General features: G+C 42.5%; 2 protein-coding genes across 2 annotated transcripts in view; one reads left to right on the forward strand and one right to left on the reverse strand.

Moving 5' to 3' along the window:
* The first annotated feature begins 3015 nt into the window (after positions 1-3015).
* ZCCHC9 (zinc finger CCHC-type containing 9) lies at positions 3016-14785 on the forward strand. The gene is made up of 6 exons (XM_084833567.1): positions 3016-3167; positions 5196-5573; positions 7491-7641; positions 7828-7920; positions 9051-9119; positions 10254-14785. Exons 2-6 carry the CDS (start codon positions 5214-5216, stop codon positions 10370-10372), a joined length of 792 nt encoding a protein of 263 aa, XP_084689693.1. The 5' UTR covers positions 3016-3167; positions 5196-5213; the 3' UTR covers positions 10373-14785.
* A 172-nt stretch (positions 14786-14957) lies between these two features.
* The window catches only part of ACOT12 (acyl-CoA thioesterase 12), a 49987-nt gene continuing 49528 nt past the window's right edge, over positions 14958-15416 (reverse strand). Inside the window, 2 exon segments of the mRNA XM_084833568.1 lie at positions 14958-14984; positions 14986-15102. Coding sequence (XP_084689694.1) covers positions 14958-14984; positions 14986-15102 — 144 coding nt within the window.

A 15416-nucleotide genomic window follows, 5' to 3' on the forward strand; every position in this document is an offset into this window, starting at 1 on the left:
AGTCAGTAAAAACAAGACCTGGAGCTGACTGTGGCTCAGATCATGAGCTTCTTGTTGCAAAATTTCGGATTAAATTGAAGAACGTAGGGAAAACCACTAAACCATTCAGGTATGACCTAAATCATATCCCTGATGAATATACAGTGGAGGTGAGGAATAGATTTCAGGGATTAGACCTGATAGACAGAGTGCCTGAGGAACTATGGACAGAGGTCCGTAACATTGTTCAGGAGGCAGCAACTCAATCCATCCCAAAGAAAAAGAAATGCAAGAAAGCCAAGTGGCTGTCTGATGAGGCTTTACAAGTAGCTGAGGAAAGAAGGGAAGTGAAAAGCAAAGGAGAAAGGGGAAGATATATCCAACCTTAGGCTTGTGTCCCCCAAATTCTCCCAAGATTGCTTGGAGAATTATCAACAACCTCAGATATGCAGATGATACCACCCTAATGGCAGAAAGTGAAGAGGATCTAAAAAGCCTCTTGTTGAGGGTGAAAGAGGAGAGTGCAAAAGCTGGTTTGAAACTCAACATTAAAAAAATGAAGATCATGGCCTCTGTCCCCATCACTTCCTGGCATATAGAAGGGGAAGAAATGGAAGCAGTGACAGATTTTACTTTCTTGGGCTCCAAGATCACCACAGACGGTGACTGTAGCCATGAAATTAAAAGACGCTTGCTCCTTGGGAAGAAAGCTATGGCAAACCTAGACAGCATAGTGAGAAGCAGAGACATCACCTTGCCGACAAAGGTCCGTCTAATCAAAGCTATGGTTTTCCCAGTAGTAATGTATGGCTGTGAGAGCTGGACTATAAGGAAGGCTGAGCGCTGAAGAATTGATGCTTTCAAACTGTGGTGCTGGAGAAGACTCTTACGAGTCCCCTGGACTGCAAGGAGGTCAAATCAGTCCATCCTAAAGGAAATCAACCCTGACTGCTCATTGGAAGGACAGATACAGAAGCTGAAATATTTTGGCCACCTAATGCGAAGAAGAAACTCTCTGGAAAAGACCCTGATGCTGGGAAAGACTGAAGGCAAAAAGAGAAGGGGACAGCAGAGGATGAGATGGCTAGATAGCATCACCGATGCAATGAATATGGACTTGAGCACGCTCTGGGAGAGAGCGGAGGACAGGAAGGCCTGGCGTGCTATGGTCCATGGGGTCACGAAGAGTCGGACACGACTGAACGACTGAACAACAACAACAACATCATGACATATTTTGTAATGTTGCAACAGTAGGTGTATCCCATCCTTAGCAATTATTTTGGTATAGGCAAGATGTTTACCTGGAAGTAAATCTCACCGAGTTCAATAGAAATCACACCTAAGAAAATATACATAGGATTGAACTGGCAATATCCATACATTTACAAATGGTCTTCCTACTGAGTAAACATCCATGGGGTCATGCTGTTAGTGTTATAAGACTGTGCCACAGCAAACCTTAGGCTTGTGTCCCCCAACTCCCCTTCCCACCTCCTCCATGTGCTAGAAGATTTAAAGCTTCTGATTAGTTTCGAACAAACCCGTTTTCCCATCTGGAAACAGGAACCTGAAGTTTGTACATGCCACAGTTAGTTAACTAAATAGGATATCAAACCATGGTTTGATCCTAGTTTGACATCCTGGATTAATTAACTATGGTTTGTACAAACCAGTTTCTTATATTCAGATGAAACAACAAAGAATCTTGTGGCACCTTAAAGACTAATACATTGACCTGATTTGCATGATCACAGGGTGTTTAATAAGCCATAGTGACTCATTAACCAGCCTGCATGTGCTGGTCATGCAGGCTTGGTGCGGGCTGAAGAGAGTTGCAGTCCAACATTATCTGGAAGACCACACATTCTCTATTCCTGGTCAAGATGTATGGCTGCTTCAGTCCATAGTACCTCCTGTACTGTCTACACAACTTTTCCTCATGCACACAAGTATTCCTTCAGACATACCTGCTTTTCTGAGGACACACTTCCTGCCTCCCTAGATGCACACTTTATTATAGGGCCAGGAAGGGACCATGGAAGCTATTGTATGCAGGAGCTTCTTGACACAAGTTATTACTTCATGTGGGATGAAGAAGCTGGCTGCTGTGAAAATGGGGGGGGGGGAGATAACTAATTTTAGAAACATCCAACCCTGCATATGATTACAGGTTCAGATGGAGTGGGGAGAGCAAAAGGCCCCCGCCCCTTGCAGGCACTTGGATAAACTAGAGGTGTCGCTGGCCATAGGATTGTCACTGCAATCCTACTCAAGATATGCCGCTGACAATGCTACATCATCTGCTGCAGTTGTTCTGACGTTCAGATACCTGTCCCTGGCAAATCGCTATCCCCAACTTTGCCTTTGGGGGAGATTTTTTTTTGTGGGGGCACGTGTACATGCTCATGAGCTTCTCTTCTCTTCCCTCTCCCATCCCCCAAGAACTGGTTACCAAGATAGTCAACGTGGCTCGATATTTTTAAGGCGCAGCTATCTATTTTAAGTTCAGCGAAACCCACAGACGGCTGCAGCTTCGGGTATAGTGTACATTTTAAAATAAAATAAAACCAGGACTGTTACTAGCCAACGGTTTGCCCCTCCTTCAGAAACCAGAGAAGGATAGAGGTGTGTGTGAGTGCGTGTGCGCGCATGAGAGAGAAATTCGTCTGTCAAACGTTGGTAGCTCTGTGGCTACCTACAGCTGCAGACATTTGCCAAGGACACCAGAGCCCGACAGTCAGGAAGGGAATGCTGGCTTCATTTGCTCTCCCCGCCCCCCCGCTCCATCCCCAAACCGACCACCCCACGCAGTATTAGGCTCCTCCCAGCCCGTTGAACTCAATGCATTAAACGCGCCTTCGCTCTCCTTAGGATCAGGCCGTCTCGAATGACAGCGAGTGACGCGCGTAACTTTGCGCCTCCCGCGCCCTACCCCGCAGCAACGGCTCTGCCCCGCCCACCTCCCGGAAGTGCGACGGCCCGGAACCCGGACGTTTCCGGCGCCGCTCTCTCCCTCGGAGGCTGTGCGTTTCTATTGCGCGGGCGGCTTGGCGGCTTTGCGGCGTGCTTGCCGTCGTCGTCGGCGGCCGGTGGGCGACCTCGTGGTCTGGAGGAGCCCTTTCGCCAGACGAGCGAGGCGGAAGACAAAGGCGAAGCGGGGTCTGTAGCCAGAGGGCCAGAGTCAGGTCGGTACCCGTCGGGCAGTAGCTTCCGGAGGGCTCCCCGGCGCCCAGTTGCTGACCAGGTGCTGCCCTGGAAGGGCTGGTCTCCTGTGGGGTAGTGGGGCTGCTGAGAAAGTTTCTGCGGAAGTGTCCTCTGCACCTCCAGGTAGGGCTGGGAAAGGCTCCCGTCTCCAGCCCCGCACAGCTGCTTCCAGCCAGAGTAGACCAGTCTCCCCCACCTCGGTGCCCTCCAAATGTTTTGGACTACAACTGCCAGCATTCCTGACCATTGGCTATGCTGGCTGGGGCTGATGGGAGTTGAAGCCCAAAACATCTGGAGGTCCCCAGTTTGGGGAAGGCTGTCTAGACCAGATGTCAGGCTTGACGGAACTACATCGTTTTTCACTTCCACCTTGAGGTCCACCAACCAGAGCCAGATGCAAAATGGTGGCTCAAAGGGGCTTCTGCACACTTACGGTTAAGGACCAGGGTGCCTCTGACCATATTCTCAGCCATACTCATTTTCATTAACAGAACTGGGCTTGCTGTCCTCTCTCTCACACACAGATTCATACCAGGTTTCCCCACAAACTAGAACAGGGGTGGAGAAGCCTCTTGGTTGTTGCTATTGTTTGGGAATCAGAAATGCTATCCAATCTACTGCAAATAATCCCTACCAGTAGGTCCTGATCTAACTTCTCTCTCTGCCCTGCCCGGTGTAGACCATACTGAGTTAGAGACCAATGGTCCAACAGTGCATAACGCAGCTTTCACTGTTCCTAAAGTGGGCAGCCGGGTTGTACTTGCATGGCACAACTGCCATGATCTTCTGTCACTCTCCTGCCTTCTCACTCTGTAGGTGTAAAGATCAGATCTGTGGCACTACCCAGTAGTGGCTGCCATGGTGGGTGTGGCCAGTCACAAAACACCCATTTCCCAGAGGCAAAAAATAAAAGTAATTTTCTCAGGAATTTAAGTACAAGACAGAGGTGGAGTCTGAGTTCCGAAACACAAAATCGCTCTTTTAAACCCACAGTTTTCTGCTCCAACACCCATTTCACAGAAGGCAAATTGATGAGGGTCAGAGACAAGGAACTTGGACAGAAACTGAGTGGTGAGGTCTGAGCCAAATCACATATTTGCACCCACAAAGCATGACAAAATACCCATTTCACAGAAGACAAAATGGTGATGTTCAGACAAACACGAACACACACACACCCATACCAAAACCTCAGGCAAAACACCTACCCACTCCCTGCCACCCCCAGCTTACCTTTTCCTTTTTTCTGGGTGGCTGAGCATGCTTTAGAATGAAGGGCTGGGCTGCAGCTTCCTGCCATTTTTATTTTCTAAGACTCATATGTGGCTCAGAGCCATTCTTGGAGATAAAGATGGTCCTGGAGGCTGGTGTTTTGCAGCATTCCAGCCTCCCAGTTTTTAATTTTTTGGTGGAGGGAGTCTGGTGGGTGACAAGGGAGGTGCCAGTGGGCACCACATTGGAGACCCCAGTACTAGAGTTATTTTGGATGCAGCTATTTTTCCAGCCTGCAGGTAGCTGCGTCCTGAGATCGGTGAGGAGGAATACAGAAATACTTACCAGATCTGAAATTGGTGGGACATAGCCTTTTGTTTCAGTAGGGGAAACTATGAACAGGCTGTGATACCAGTTCTTGGGAACTGTGTATTCTAGGCAAGATGTAAGAAGACATGTTTTCTATGCGGTAATTCTCATGGAAGGCTGAAGCTGACTTTAGAAACTCTGAGACTATTACTTTAAAGTTACAGAATTCAAACATTTTAAAGAAAAATGCAACAGTGTTGGCAGAAAATCATGTCTCAAAACTCTGGTACAGAACTGGGAAAATCCCAAGTATCTGAATAAATTGAAACATTTATTTAGCCTTGGGTCACAAGTAGTAATTCTCTGAAGTTGTCTGAATGTTCTCATAATTCCCTGATGTTTTTACGTACCCACCACATTAATCAAACCTGTATATGGCTGTATTCCAGTTGCATGGACCTAATAGTATTTTTTCTGAAATTTTGTAGAAAGATTTGGTTGAAGTCATGACAAGATGGGCTCGAGCTAATGTCACCCACAGCAAGAAGGCTTTGGATGCAACACCATGGGAGGAAATGAGAAATGCTGCTGCTGGAACCTCAGCAACAAATCAGAAGCAAAGCTCTTCAAACAGGCTTTCTTTAAAGACCAGCCAGGGGAAGAAGAAAAATAAGAAGAAAAAAGACTATCTAAATGAAGATGTCAATGGTTTTATGGAATATTTAAAACAGAACTCAAAGGTGTTGCATAATGGAGTGCCTACCAACAGCCATGAAGCAAAGAAAGAAATAGCTACGGCCTTGAAAAAAGACAATCGGCGGGAGGAGAGAAGAGTGAAGAGGCAGGAAATAAAGAAGAACACAATGGTAAGATGCTGTTCTGTTACTTTTCTTTCTTTTACTGTTTTTCCCTCATAGTGCAAGTGGAGTGCCACATACGCATGCATCTGAGTCAGGATGGATAATTAAAAAAAATAAAAAATAAAATTGGATGTAATGTTTTTATAAATGAAATTGAAGTTTCTCTTAAAGAATAATTTGGTTAATATGATCTCTGTCACTCTTCATCTATAGAGAGCATTATAACTAATACAAATGCAGAGTTGGTTTATGCCATCGCCAGACAGCTGTGGAAGCAGCTGTCTACAGAGCAAATGGCTCACAATGAAACTCAAAAGCAAACCAAGCCATGAACTGCCGGGGGAGACAGACTTCTTACTTTATTTATCTTTACAATCCTCTTGGAGTTAAGTTACATTTACAGAGAAAGATGGCACCTGTAATCCAATAGTTTTGTTATGTTATAATATTTTAGATTCCTTATGTATATTCTGGAGCAATATCTACTTTCCAAAATTCGTAAAGAATTTGGGGCTGATTATGATAAATCAATTGGTATTCTCAGCATCGCTTTGCAAAATTATCTAATGAGCCTATATTTTTGGCAGTATGAATAACCAATTTCAATACAATCACTTTTCTGAAGATGAATCCATACGTTAGGTCCTACTCAAGGTTTACTCTCTCAAAGTTACATAGATAACTTTTTGTGATGTGGGTTCAAGGGCAAATACAGTTTTATGGAATCGCTTTAAAAAGCAGTTCTGTGAATGCCACAGGTTATGCTTAGGACTAGGAGGAGAAGATCAAATTCCAAGGTGCTGCCACTTACTTTTTAAGGGCACAGTTCTATTGTGATAGATGTCAGCCTCTGAACTCAGAAGCTGATGCCTACACAATGCAGGGCAGATGGAACACGGAGGGGATCCTCTCCTCCATGTTCCAGCCGCCCTGCATGTGTTGCGCATCTAGCCATGGCTTCAGGGAATGGGAGGGAAGGGGCCTGGAGACCTGAGAGGAAGCTGTCTACAGTGGCTTCTGTGGTCCCAGGCCCCATCCCCTTTTTGCCCTCTCCTTGCTCCCTTTACGAGTGTGGAGATGGCAGTGGCGGGGAATGAACTGCGCTGGCTATGGGGGTGGGGTGGGGGAGTGCAGCTTCTGGAAACGGAGGTCAGACCACCTCAGTTTCCAAAAACTGAAAAATCCTATGGCCCTCTAGACAGTGTCTGGTGGCCATAGGATTGCTCTCTCCAATACTGTGCAAGGAAACTAAGCAAGGATTTTTTCCTCTGGATATGTTAGCTTAATACTTATTGTTAAATGTAAGACCAGGTGAAAGGAGTGGCATATCACTTAACTTCAGGAATCTTAACTTTGGACTGTGTGGTTAAATGTGTCTTTGCATGTAAGGTGCAGTGTTGTTATTGTTATTTAAAAAAATACAAATTGCATCAGCTGAGGGATGATCACTAATGGGATCAGAGTAGGTATGGAAAGGGAGTGGAATTTAACCTTCTTCCTTGTTGCAGTCCTGAACAAAACCTTTCTTCTAAAGCTGGTATTTGCTTTGGAGAGAGGGATATCCTCCCAATGCAAATACTCACATCAGAAGAGGGATCTCTCACGGCCACAGCAGGGAGGAAAGAGATAATTTCCTCTTCCAGACCTGCTCTGATCCTTTTAATGATCATCCCCTCAGCTGATGCCATTTGCATTTTTAAAAACCTGCATGTTAAATGTAAAGACACATTTAACGTGTCTCCTCTGTTTGGCCCTAAAGCTCTGATGCTACGTTATTCTAAATATCCAGTGTAGTTCCTATTTTTGGCCCTTATTAGTTTGGAGGTAAGATTAATTTTAAATGTGGCTAGTGCAAAAAGAGATTGCTTTGCATTCATCATTCCTCTTTCTGTTCACTTAGTAATTCACCTTGTATTGTCAAAGGTGTGCTTCCATTGCAGAAAGCCAGGGCACGGGGTTGCAGATTGCCCAGCTGTACTCAAAAGCCAAGATATGGGGACTGGAATCTGTTACCGTTGTGGCTCTACAGAACATGAAATCAGTAAATGCAAAGCAAAAATGGATCCAGCTCTTGGTACGTTTGATAATTACAACTCTATATGAGGGACTTGGTAAATGTTTCTGCCTTTCTGAACGTTTTGAGCAGTTTTCAGGATGTTAATGACTTAACCTGATTATAGTGATAGTGGCTCACTGCAGTCTGATGTCATTTTAATGTGGCTATTTCTATCATAACATGAACGTTAATAAATATTTTCAGGAGAATTTCCATATGCAAAATGCTTTATTTGTGGTGAGATGGGACATCTCTCAAGGTCATGCCCTGATAATCCTAAAGGACTCTATGCTGATGGTGAGTACAGCTCTTTGTAAGAAGCCCCTTAATTTTTTTTTCATAAAAGTGGCTAATTGATGCGCCTGAGAACACTTCCCCTATCTCAGCTCAAGACCTTGAGTGAAAAGAGCCTTATAAAGGAGTACATTGTACTCATCTCACTATTTTTGAGAAATTCTACCTTAGAATCAGATAAATTTCTGCCCTTATCACTAGTATCTTAGTATTCAGAATCAGTTCTTCCTGAAATGCCAAACGGACTTCCATAAAGGCTTTTCAAAATATGGACAAACAACAATATTTAATTTTAGGGATATAGGAGAGAAGTATTCACTGAGCCTTTCTGCATATTGTCTATATGCAGAAAGAAGATGTGTGTGTGTGTGTGTTTAGCATGGCTTTTTTGTTTCCAAGCAGTAGAGACTCCCAAAAAACCTGCTGTATCATGGGAAGTTTTCAATCTGTCCTGTCCTTTTCTGGAAAGTCGGTTACATCCTATAGATCTTTACATGTCTACTCAAAAGTAAGTGCCATTAAATGCAATGGCACTTACTCCCAGTCCCAGTGAAGTATATATAGCAGGGGTGGGCAACTTGTTTTGGTCCAAGGGCTGGATTGCCCCATGGACCAAGCCAGTGGGCCAGATGATGTCAACGGGGCAGGGCAAGACCTGCCCACTTTTCTCTCCATGTGGAGAGGCACACAGTTTAGATTGAGACAGTGGGTTCCTGTCCCGTTTTAAACTTCATATAGAATTGTCAAAAACTCTGTTTTGTGTTTGTCATTTGGTCCCATTTTTCTTCTCTCTCTCAACACTTTATGCGTCTGATGAAGTGGACTCTAGGGCTGGGGAATGCTGGGAGTTGTAGGACCTTTTTTCTGTCTAAACATGCATAGGATTGCTCCCTTAGTCTGTTACAGTAAAAACAATGAAGAGTCTTGTGGCACCTTAAAGGACTAACACAGTTTACCCTTCTAGAAGTTATTTCAAACTTGTAGCTTTGATTTGACAGTGTGCAAAAAACCATAAACATTTGTTTCCTTGCATTTTATTGTAAACCATCTTTATATACTTGACATTAGGTATGCATGAACATTATTCATATACTGTAGTCAACATATTTGTTTCGTATTTTGATCTTTTATAGGAGGTTCTTGCAGGATTTGTGGATCTGTGGAGCACTTTAAAAAGGACTGTCCAGAAAATCAAAACTCAGGTGGGGGTGCCGGAATTTATCAAAAGGCTTGGTTATGTACATATGAATCATTCTATAATTAGTGAATCTTGGTCTTTTGTCACCTCATTGACATGCTTATGTGCTACTCAGTTACACTACATCTTTAAACAGGCCATTAACTGGGCATGTGATGTTAAGGCTACATAAGGTCCAAGTGCATCTACTGTTGTATGTTGCAGCTGAAAATTGAAACTAACACAATACTATGTTGCTGGTGTTGGCAGTGGAAAATGTCAGAACTGGGCTATCACTTCCATAGTGATACTGCCTTGGAATTTACTAGCAACTTGTTACTGTCTGAGATTCTTGTTCAAAATTCTTTGAGACTTAGGAGTAAATTCCATTGGATTCAGTGAGACTTATTTCTGAATAAAGAATGGGTCTTTCTTTAGCTCAAATCAGAATTTTTCCTATTGGATAATTTTTGCTTTGCAAATAGTGACTGAAGGTTTGATATGTAACGTCGAAAGAGCAAGTGTTAACATTGACCTGGTATTTTAAATCATCTCGTTTTCTTACAGGTCTGGATAAAAATGACTATGGATAAAAATGAAAAATACTGGGGCTGTTTGCAGGTAACAGAGGCATTCAGTGGCAAATCATGGGTCAATTAATTAATTAACCCAAAATTTACAGGGGACATGTGTGTGGTTTGCAGCAATAATCTAGGAACACCCCATTCATAGGTTGTTAGCGTGATGTCCAAATTTGGATAATTTGGATACTTATTTATGGGTTAAACCGAAAATTAACCGAAGAACAAACCATGGGTTAACTTCGGTTAATGTAACCCAAGAATAACCCAGAGTGTGAGCTTAGACATCACACCAACAACCTACAAATAGGGCGTTTGTAGGTTGTTGCTGCAAACTGAAAGCGGCTTGCACGGGATGCGCATCCCTGGTAATCGTGAGTTAATTAACCCACTATTTGCTGCCGAATGCTGCTGTTATATGTGAACCAGGTCAGTATGCAATCACTTTTGTAACAAATACTGATCTAGACTAAACTGAATTGTTGCATTACATGGCATAGTTCCTCAGCATTTGGTCATGCATTTAGGTCATAACTGAAAGCTGATTTCTCATATTTCTCATGTATTTTGTTTTACAGATGGAGCAGTAACTGTTGGTCGGTGGCTGAAAGGAATGAGTGCAGATTATCAAGAAATTCCAGAGAGCCCTAAACAGCAAAAACCCAAACCAAAAATAGCTAAAGTTGTTAACTTCTGACAACTGCTATTTGGCATGATTATCTATAATTATTCTTAATGTATGGCTAAAAGCTATAATAATTATAAGAAGCCGTAACTACACCATTGGTCTCATCACCAAGGTGATGATCACTTAATAAAACCCTAATCTAAATGGAAGCTTCCTGGGGAGGAAAGGAAATGTCTTGTAGGAGGAGAAATTGCAGCAAGTGGCTCCTGGCAGCCTCTGAATAGGAAGGTGATCTATGCAATTATGGGCTTACCAACCAGCCTGTCACTCAGTAACATGTTGCTCTGTGAGGGCTAGTGATACCAATAAACAAAAGTGAGGGGGACTAGGTCAACCCCCCCTTTGTCAATAAAAGTTGTGCTCTGATGGGAAGTATCTCACAATAAATTGAGTCCTCTTGTAGTGTCACGGTGGCTGTCCTCACTATGTGTGTAGAAATGATACAGTCAAGTTGGAACAGTTGCTGATGAGAACTCAAAAACCATGTTTAAACATTGTTGGTAGCAGAGTTTATCTTGCAGCATAAGAAAATTAGTGCAAATGATTCTTTTTTTTTTAATTGAATCATCTGCTTGATGAATTCATCCTCTCCCCACCCCCAAATAAGCCAGGGTAATGAAATCATATACACCTAGTTCTCATATTTTCTGAATAACTGTGTTCTTTGTAGTGTTATTGTTTACAGTTTCATTTATGCCGACTTATGTCTGCTGCTATTATGTGACTTTTGGATAATCACAAATTTATCCTTTAAACTACCATTTTCGTCTTGGAAATTATTGGCACTGTAACAGGTTGCAAAGCATATGGCCTGTCTGATCTAGTGAGAACTGCACTGCCCATGTGGCTTCTGGGAGAACTTCTCTGAGCAATTCCAGTTCTCGTCAAAGGAACAGAAATGACAGAAGAGAGGGAAATAGTCACAGCCATCAATCACACCAAGATGTACATCATAGCTTGAAGAAAAGGGAAGGGCCATATTGTGGTAGTGCGTATGCCTTGTTCACAGAAGCTCCCAGGGTCAATCCCTGGCATTGCCAGGAACAGGTGGGAAAGACTCTGAAACCCTGGATCTGGCTCAGCGTAAGGCAGCTTCCTGCGTGAGACAAATTATGTAACGACTTTGAAGGATATGCTGCAGTCACCATTGGCTCTTCTGGTCACATGAAATATGGATAATTGTTTAATGTGGCATGTTATTTACATTTTATTAAATTTACTTTATAGACTGCATTAAATTATAGTTTGACTATGAGCGTGTAATATAAATTCCCTGATTCAGTGCTTAATCCTTTACACCTCCCAAAATGCCGGTTCTTTCACTACCTCTTCTTAGTTTATATCTGTTCTGGCATTCATAAACCTTAAACTATATACTTCTGATTCAAGGACCAAATAATCATAAACTTCAGAAACATAAGGAAGGTTCAAGATAATATAAATTGAAGTCATTTTTTCATGCAACAAAGGCATGAAAACAACCCCTTTCAGCTGACTTTTACAGCACTTGTAGCATCGTGCAAACAAATAACATGGAGCTGGAAAAAACAGTCAGTACCATCCTATCTGCAACAAATTGAACTGATGCCAGAGGGTGGGCCTTGTGCCTTAAACTGCAGTGACATATAGGGTAGAGATTAGTGAAACGATTAGAGAAGTACACTATACTGGCACATTTTTCTCCTGGTGAAATCTGTTGGTATCCGATGTATTTATTTAAAATAGTTAAATATTGCTTGGAAGTTCAACAACAGAAATACAATTTAAAATCAACAACATAATGTAGGTTATTTATTGAATTGTAAAGCATCATGAGCATCTTGTAGAAGCGTAAATTGATCTAACTTTGTGTAATTCCTCTATTTTAAAGGTTTCTAATCCAGGGGTAGTCAGTGTGGTGCCTTTCAGCACCACTGTGCCCCCGCACATCTTTCTTGGAGCCCACCATAGTGACCTATCCCTCCTGCTTTAAAAACAACACATTTTCTTATCGGCAGCTGGGATTGCTTTGAAGCAAAGTGACGGCCTCCAGCCACTGCTGTCTTCATTTCACAGAAATAGCTCTGGGCTACATGATAGAGCTCTGAGACATTCTTAGGAAATGAAGATATTTGGGGGGGGGGGGGACTGCAGGCCAATGCTTTCCTCTCCAGAGTGTTCAGCCATCAAGAAAAAGGGAAAAGAGAAAGGGATTTCTGTCTGGTGAGCTGAGCAGGAGGGCTATAAGGAGCAGCCACACCTCCCATGGAAGCCATGTTGTGGTAGTGCCCAAGACAGTTTCTCAAATTGTCAATTGTGCTCAGAAGCCCAAAAAAGGTTTCCTACCCCCTTCTCTGTTCCAAAAAATGTGTTGACATGCCCAAGTGCCTACATTAAAACAGTATCAGAGTTTAAAATAGAATAAGCTTCCTGGCCTGTGATTTTTTTTTTTTAAGCCTCCCTTTTAGAAATTTAAAATTAGATTTTCAGCCAAATAACACAATCCCACTTTTTTTGGACACAGTTTAGAAAAGCAGAGCATATACATTTACAAACATCAAGTAAATTTCAATCTAGCATGACAAGGTTCTGTGGAAATATTTTAAAGAATACAATAGAAGTAAGAATAGGCTCAATAATGGTACATGAATATTAATTAAGAATTGCAGTTAAGCAGAATCACTGACCAGGGTCTGAGGTGGATCTGTAACTTCTTACTGCTTTTGGTGTTCCTTTGTCTTGCTTTTTATGTTCCCACAATGGAATATAAAATAAAGGGTAAACTTTCACCACACAGGCCTGCCCGATAGATATACAAGGGGAAAACAAGTCTGCAAGGGTACTTCTGGACCCTCTTGGAAAGCTTCATAAGTTGGTGTGCGTGTGCAGTCCAGCACTGGAGATCTGGGGCATGTACCATAATACATCCACTCATCTAAGAATATTAAAAACTGGGCCCAGTAGCAGATTCCATGTATGGGCAATGCAGTTGGAAAACCATTATATACGTGCAGTCCTAATTGTATGCTATCCTTGACCCAGTTTGCACATCACAATAAGCCACAGTGGGTTGTGAGTCTTGTTTGTGTCAGCATGGCTTACTGTCTGAGCCTGCTGCGGATAATCAGCACAGTTTTTTAACCATGCACAAACCACCCTGAGAACTCATGGCTTGTTCTTGAGGGTGGCTTGTTGTGACGTGCCTCAGCACTGTGGTAAGTCAACAGCTTCTTGGTGCAGGCTACGGCACCATCTAGCAAAAGCGATGAAAAGCCTAGCTGCTCCTCACTAGTGCTGCTTCCAGCCTCCTTTCTCAGTGATGTTCTGCTCCTCCACCAATATGGAAATGGCACTTGGGAATGTCCATAACTTGTTCACAACCTTTTAATTATTTTTCAGTGCTTTGGAAGTGTGCAAGTGGGTTTGTAATTTATTATAATATTTCTGATCCTTTGCAAGTGCACAGACTCACTTGATAGCTACGTATAGCCTGCAGCAGTACAGTCACCCTGTCAGTTTCCTTGTAAAGTACATACTCCACTTTGGTGTGTCCTTTGACAGCAAACACCAAAAGCTGCAAGTGCGTGAACGACAGAAAAATAATTTAAAAATCAAACCTATTTTTGTAGTAAGTATACCCATACTCCCGCAGTAATTACACCCACCCACACCAATAGCTGTCCCTTCAGCTGTTGCTTTTGGAGTTCAGGGTCAAGGAAAGGGGGAGGAAACTGACAAGTGTCAGTTCAAGGCAATACAGTGAGAGGACAAAATTGAGAAGTGGAATTTCAACACGTACAGAGGGGATATTGATCTGTACTGCTGAAGAAAGTAATTTTTGTGAACCATCTAGAAAGCTTCTGTTATTGGGCGGTATAGAAATGAAATAAATACAAAATAAACAGACAATTGCACACCTGCGAACAACAGAAAAATAAAACCTAAAAAAACTAAATGCATTTGTGTACGTTCTAAGCACCGAAAAATATTTTTTAGAAAGGTTGTGAATAGAAAAATTGCACAGAAAAGGGGTAGCAATCAGAACAGGGCGGGAAGCCAGAAATGTTTCCCTCTGTAGGGACAAGGTTATGAGAGAGGCTCTGCTGCAAAGGCCCATGGGATAACTACTGGGAGAAGGTAGGAGGCCTAAGGGGGAAACAAGCCATGGCAAGCTGCAGAGTGCCTGATTGTTTGTCAGGAGTAATGTGGTTTAGCAAGCAAACAACCAACCCACCTTGGCTTAGTGTGACATGCAAACTGGCCCCTTATGTACATACAATTGTCACTTGAAATAAATCATGAAATATGCAAATTCTTTACAACAGAAATGGCCACTTACAGCCAAAGAGAATTTTAAAAAATCAGTACATTTTAACTATGTGATGAAATATGTACTGCATTGACAAGCTGAGAGCTCCAGAAGAATACAATGAAACTTTAGAGATTGAAGATCTGTCATTCAATGGAGATGCGGAAGATGTGGCAGATTGTGCCTGTCATAAAATGAGGTGGCAGTTTATTTAACAGGTTGATAACATCAGTGTGAGTAATTATTTATGCCCAAGATATAAAGCACTGTTAGTGATTTTCAAGCACTTCAAACAGTATTACTTAACTAAATGCAGTTCATCTTGTAGCTCTTTTGACTCCAAGAATTGGATACACACAGAAGCTGTATCTTCAATGGACTTTGATTGGCCAGCAAGATTTGTAGCAAAATTAGGCATGATGCCATGTGTACCTTGGATGAAGTAAGAGACCTTTAAAATATATAGAAGGTCAATGTAAATCATTTCTTGAAATAACCAGTACTGAAATAATCATATTCCACTCCATATCTTGGGATTCATGTATAAGTTAGTATATCACTTTTTGCTGGTCAGCAGTATAAGGGTGCAAAATAATTTCAATCTGTGCCACATTGCCTGGGGAAAATTGCCAGTGATTTAGCCCACTGAGGAAGTGCAGGTAGCACTAGTATGACTATGCAAGCTGGAGGAGTCCGGTTGGAGGGGTATTTAAATATTCCTGCACCCAAAAGGCACATCATCCACACACAAGGCACCTTAGCAGT

The sequence above is a fragment of the Heloderma suspectum genome, chromosome 2 (assembly GCF_057233095.1).
Source record: "Heloderma suspectum isolate Gila_16-S chromosome 2, 16-S_ref, whole genome shotgun sequence".
NCBI lineage: Eukaryota > Metazoa > Chordata > Lepidosauria > Squamata > Helodermatidae > Heloderma > Heloderma suspectum.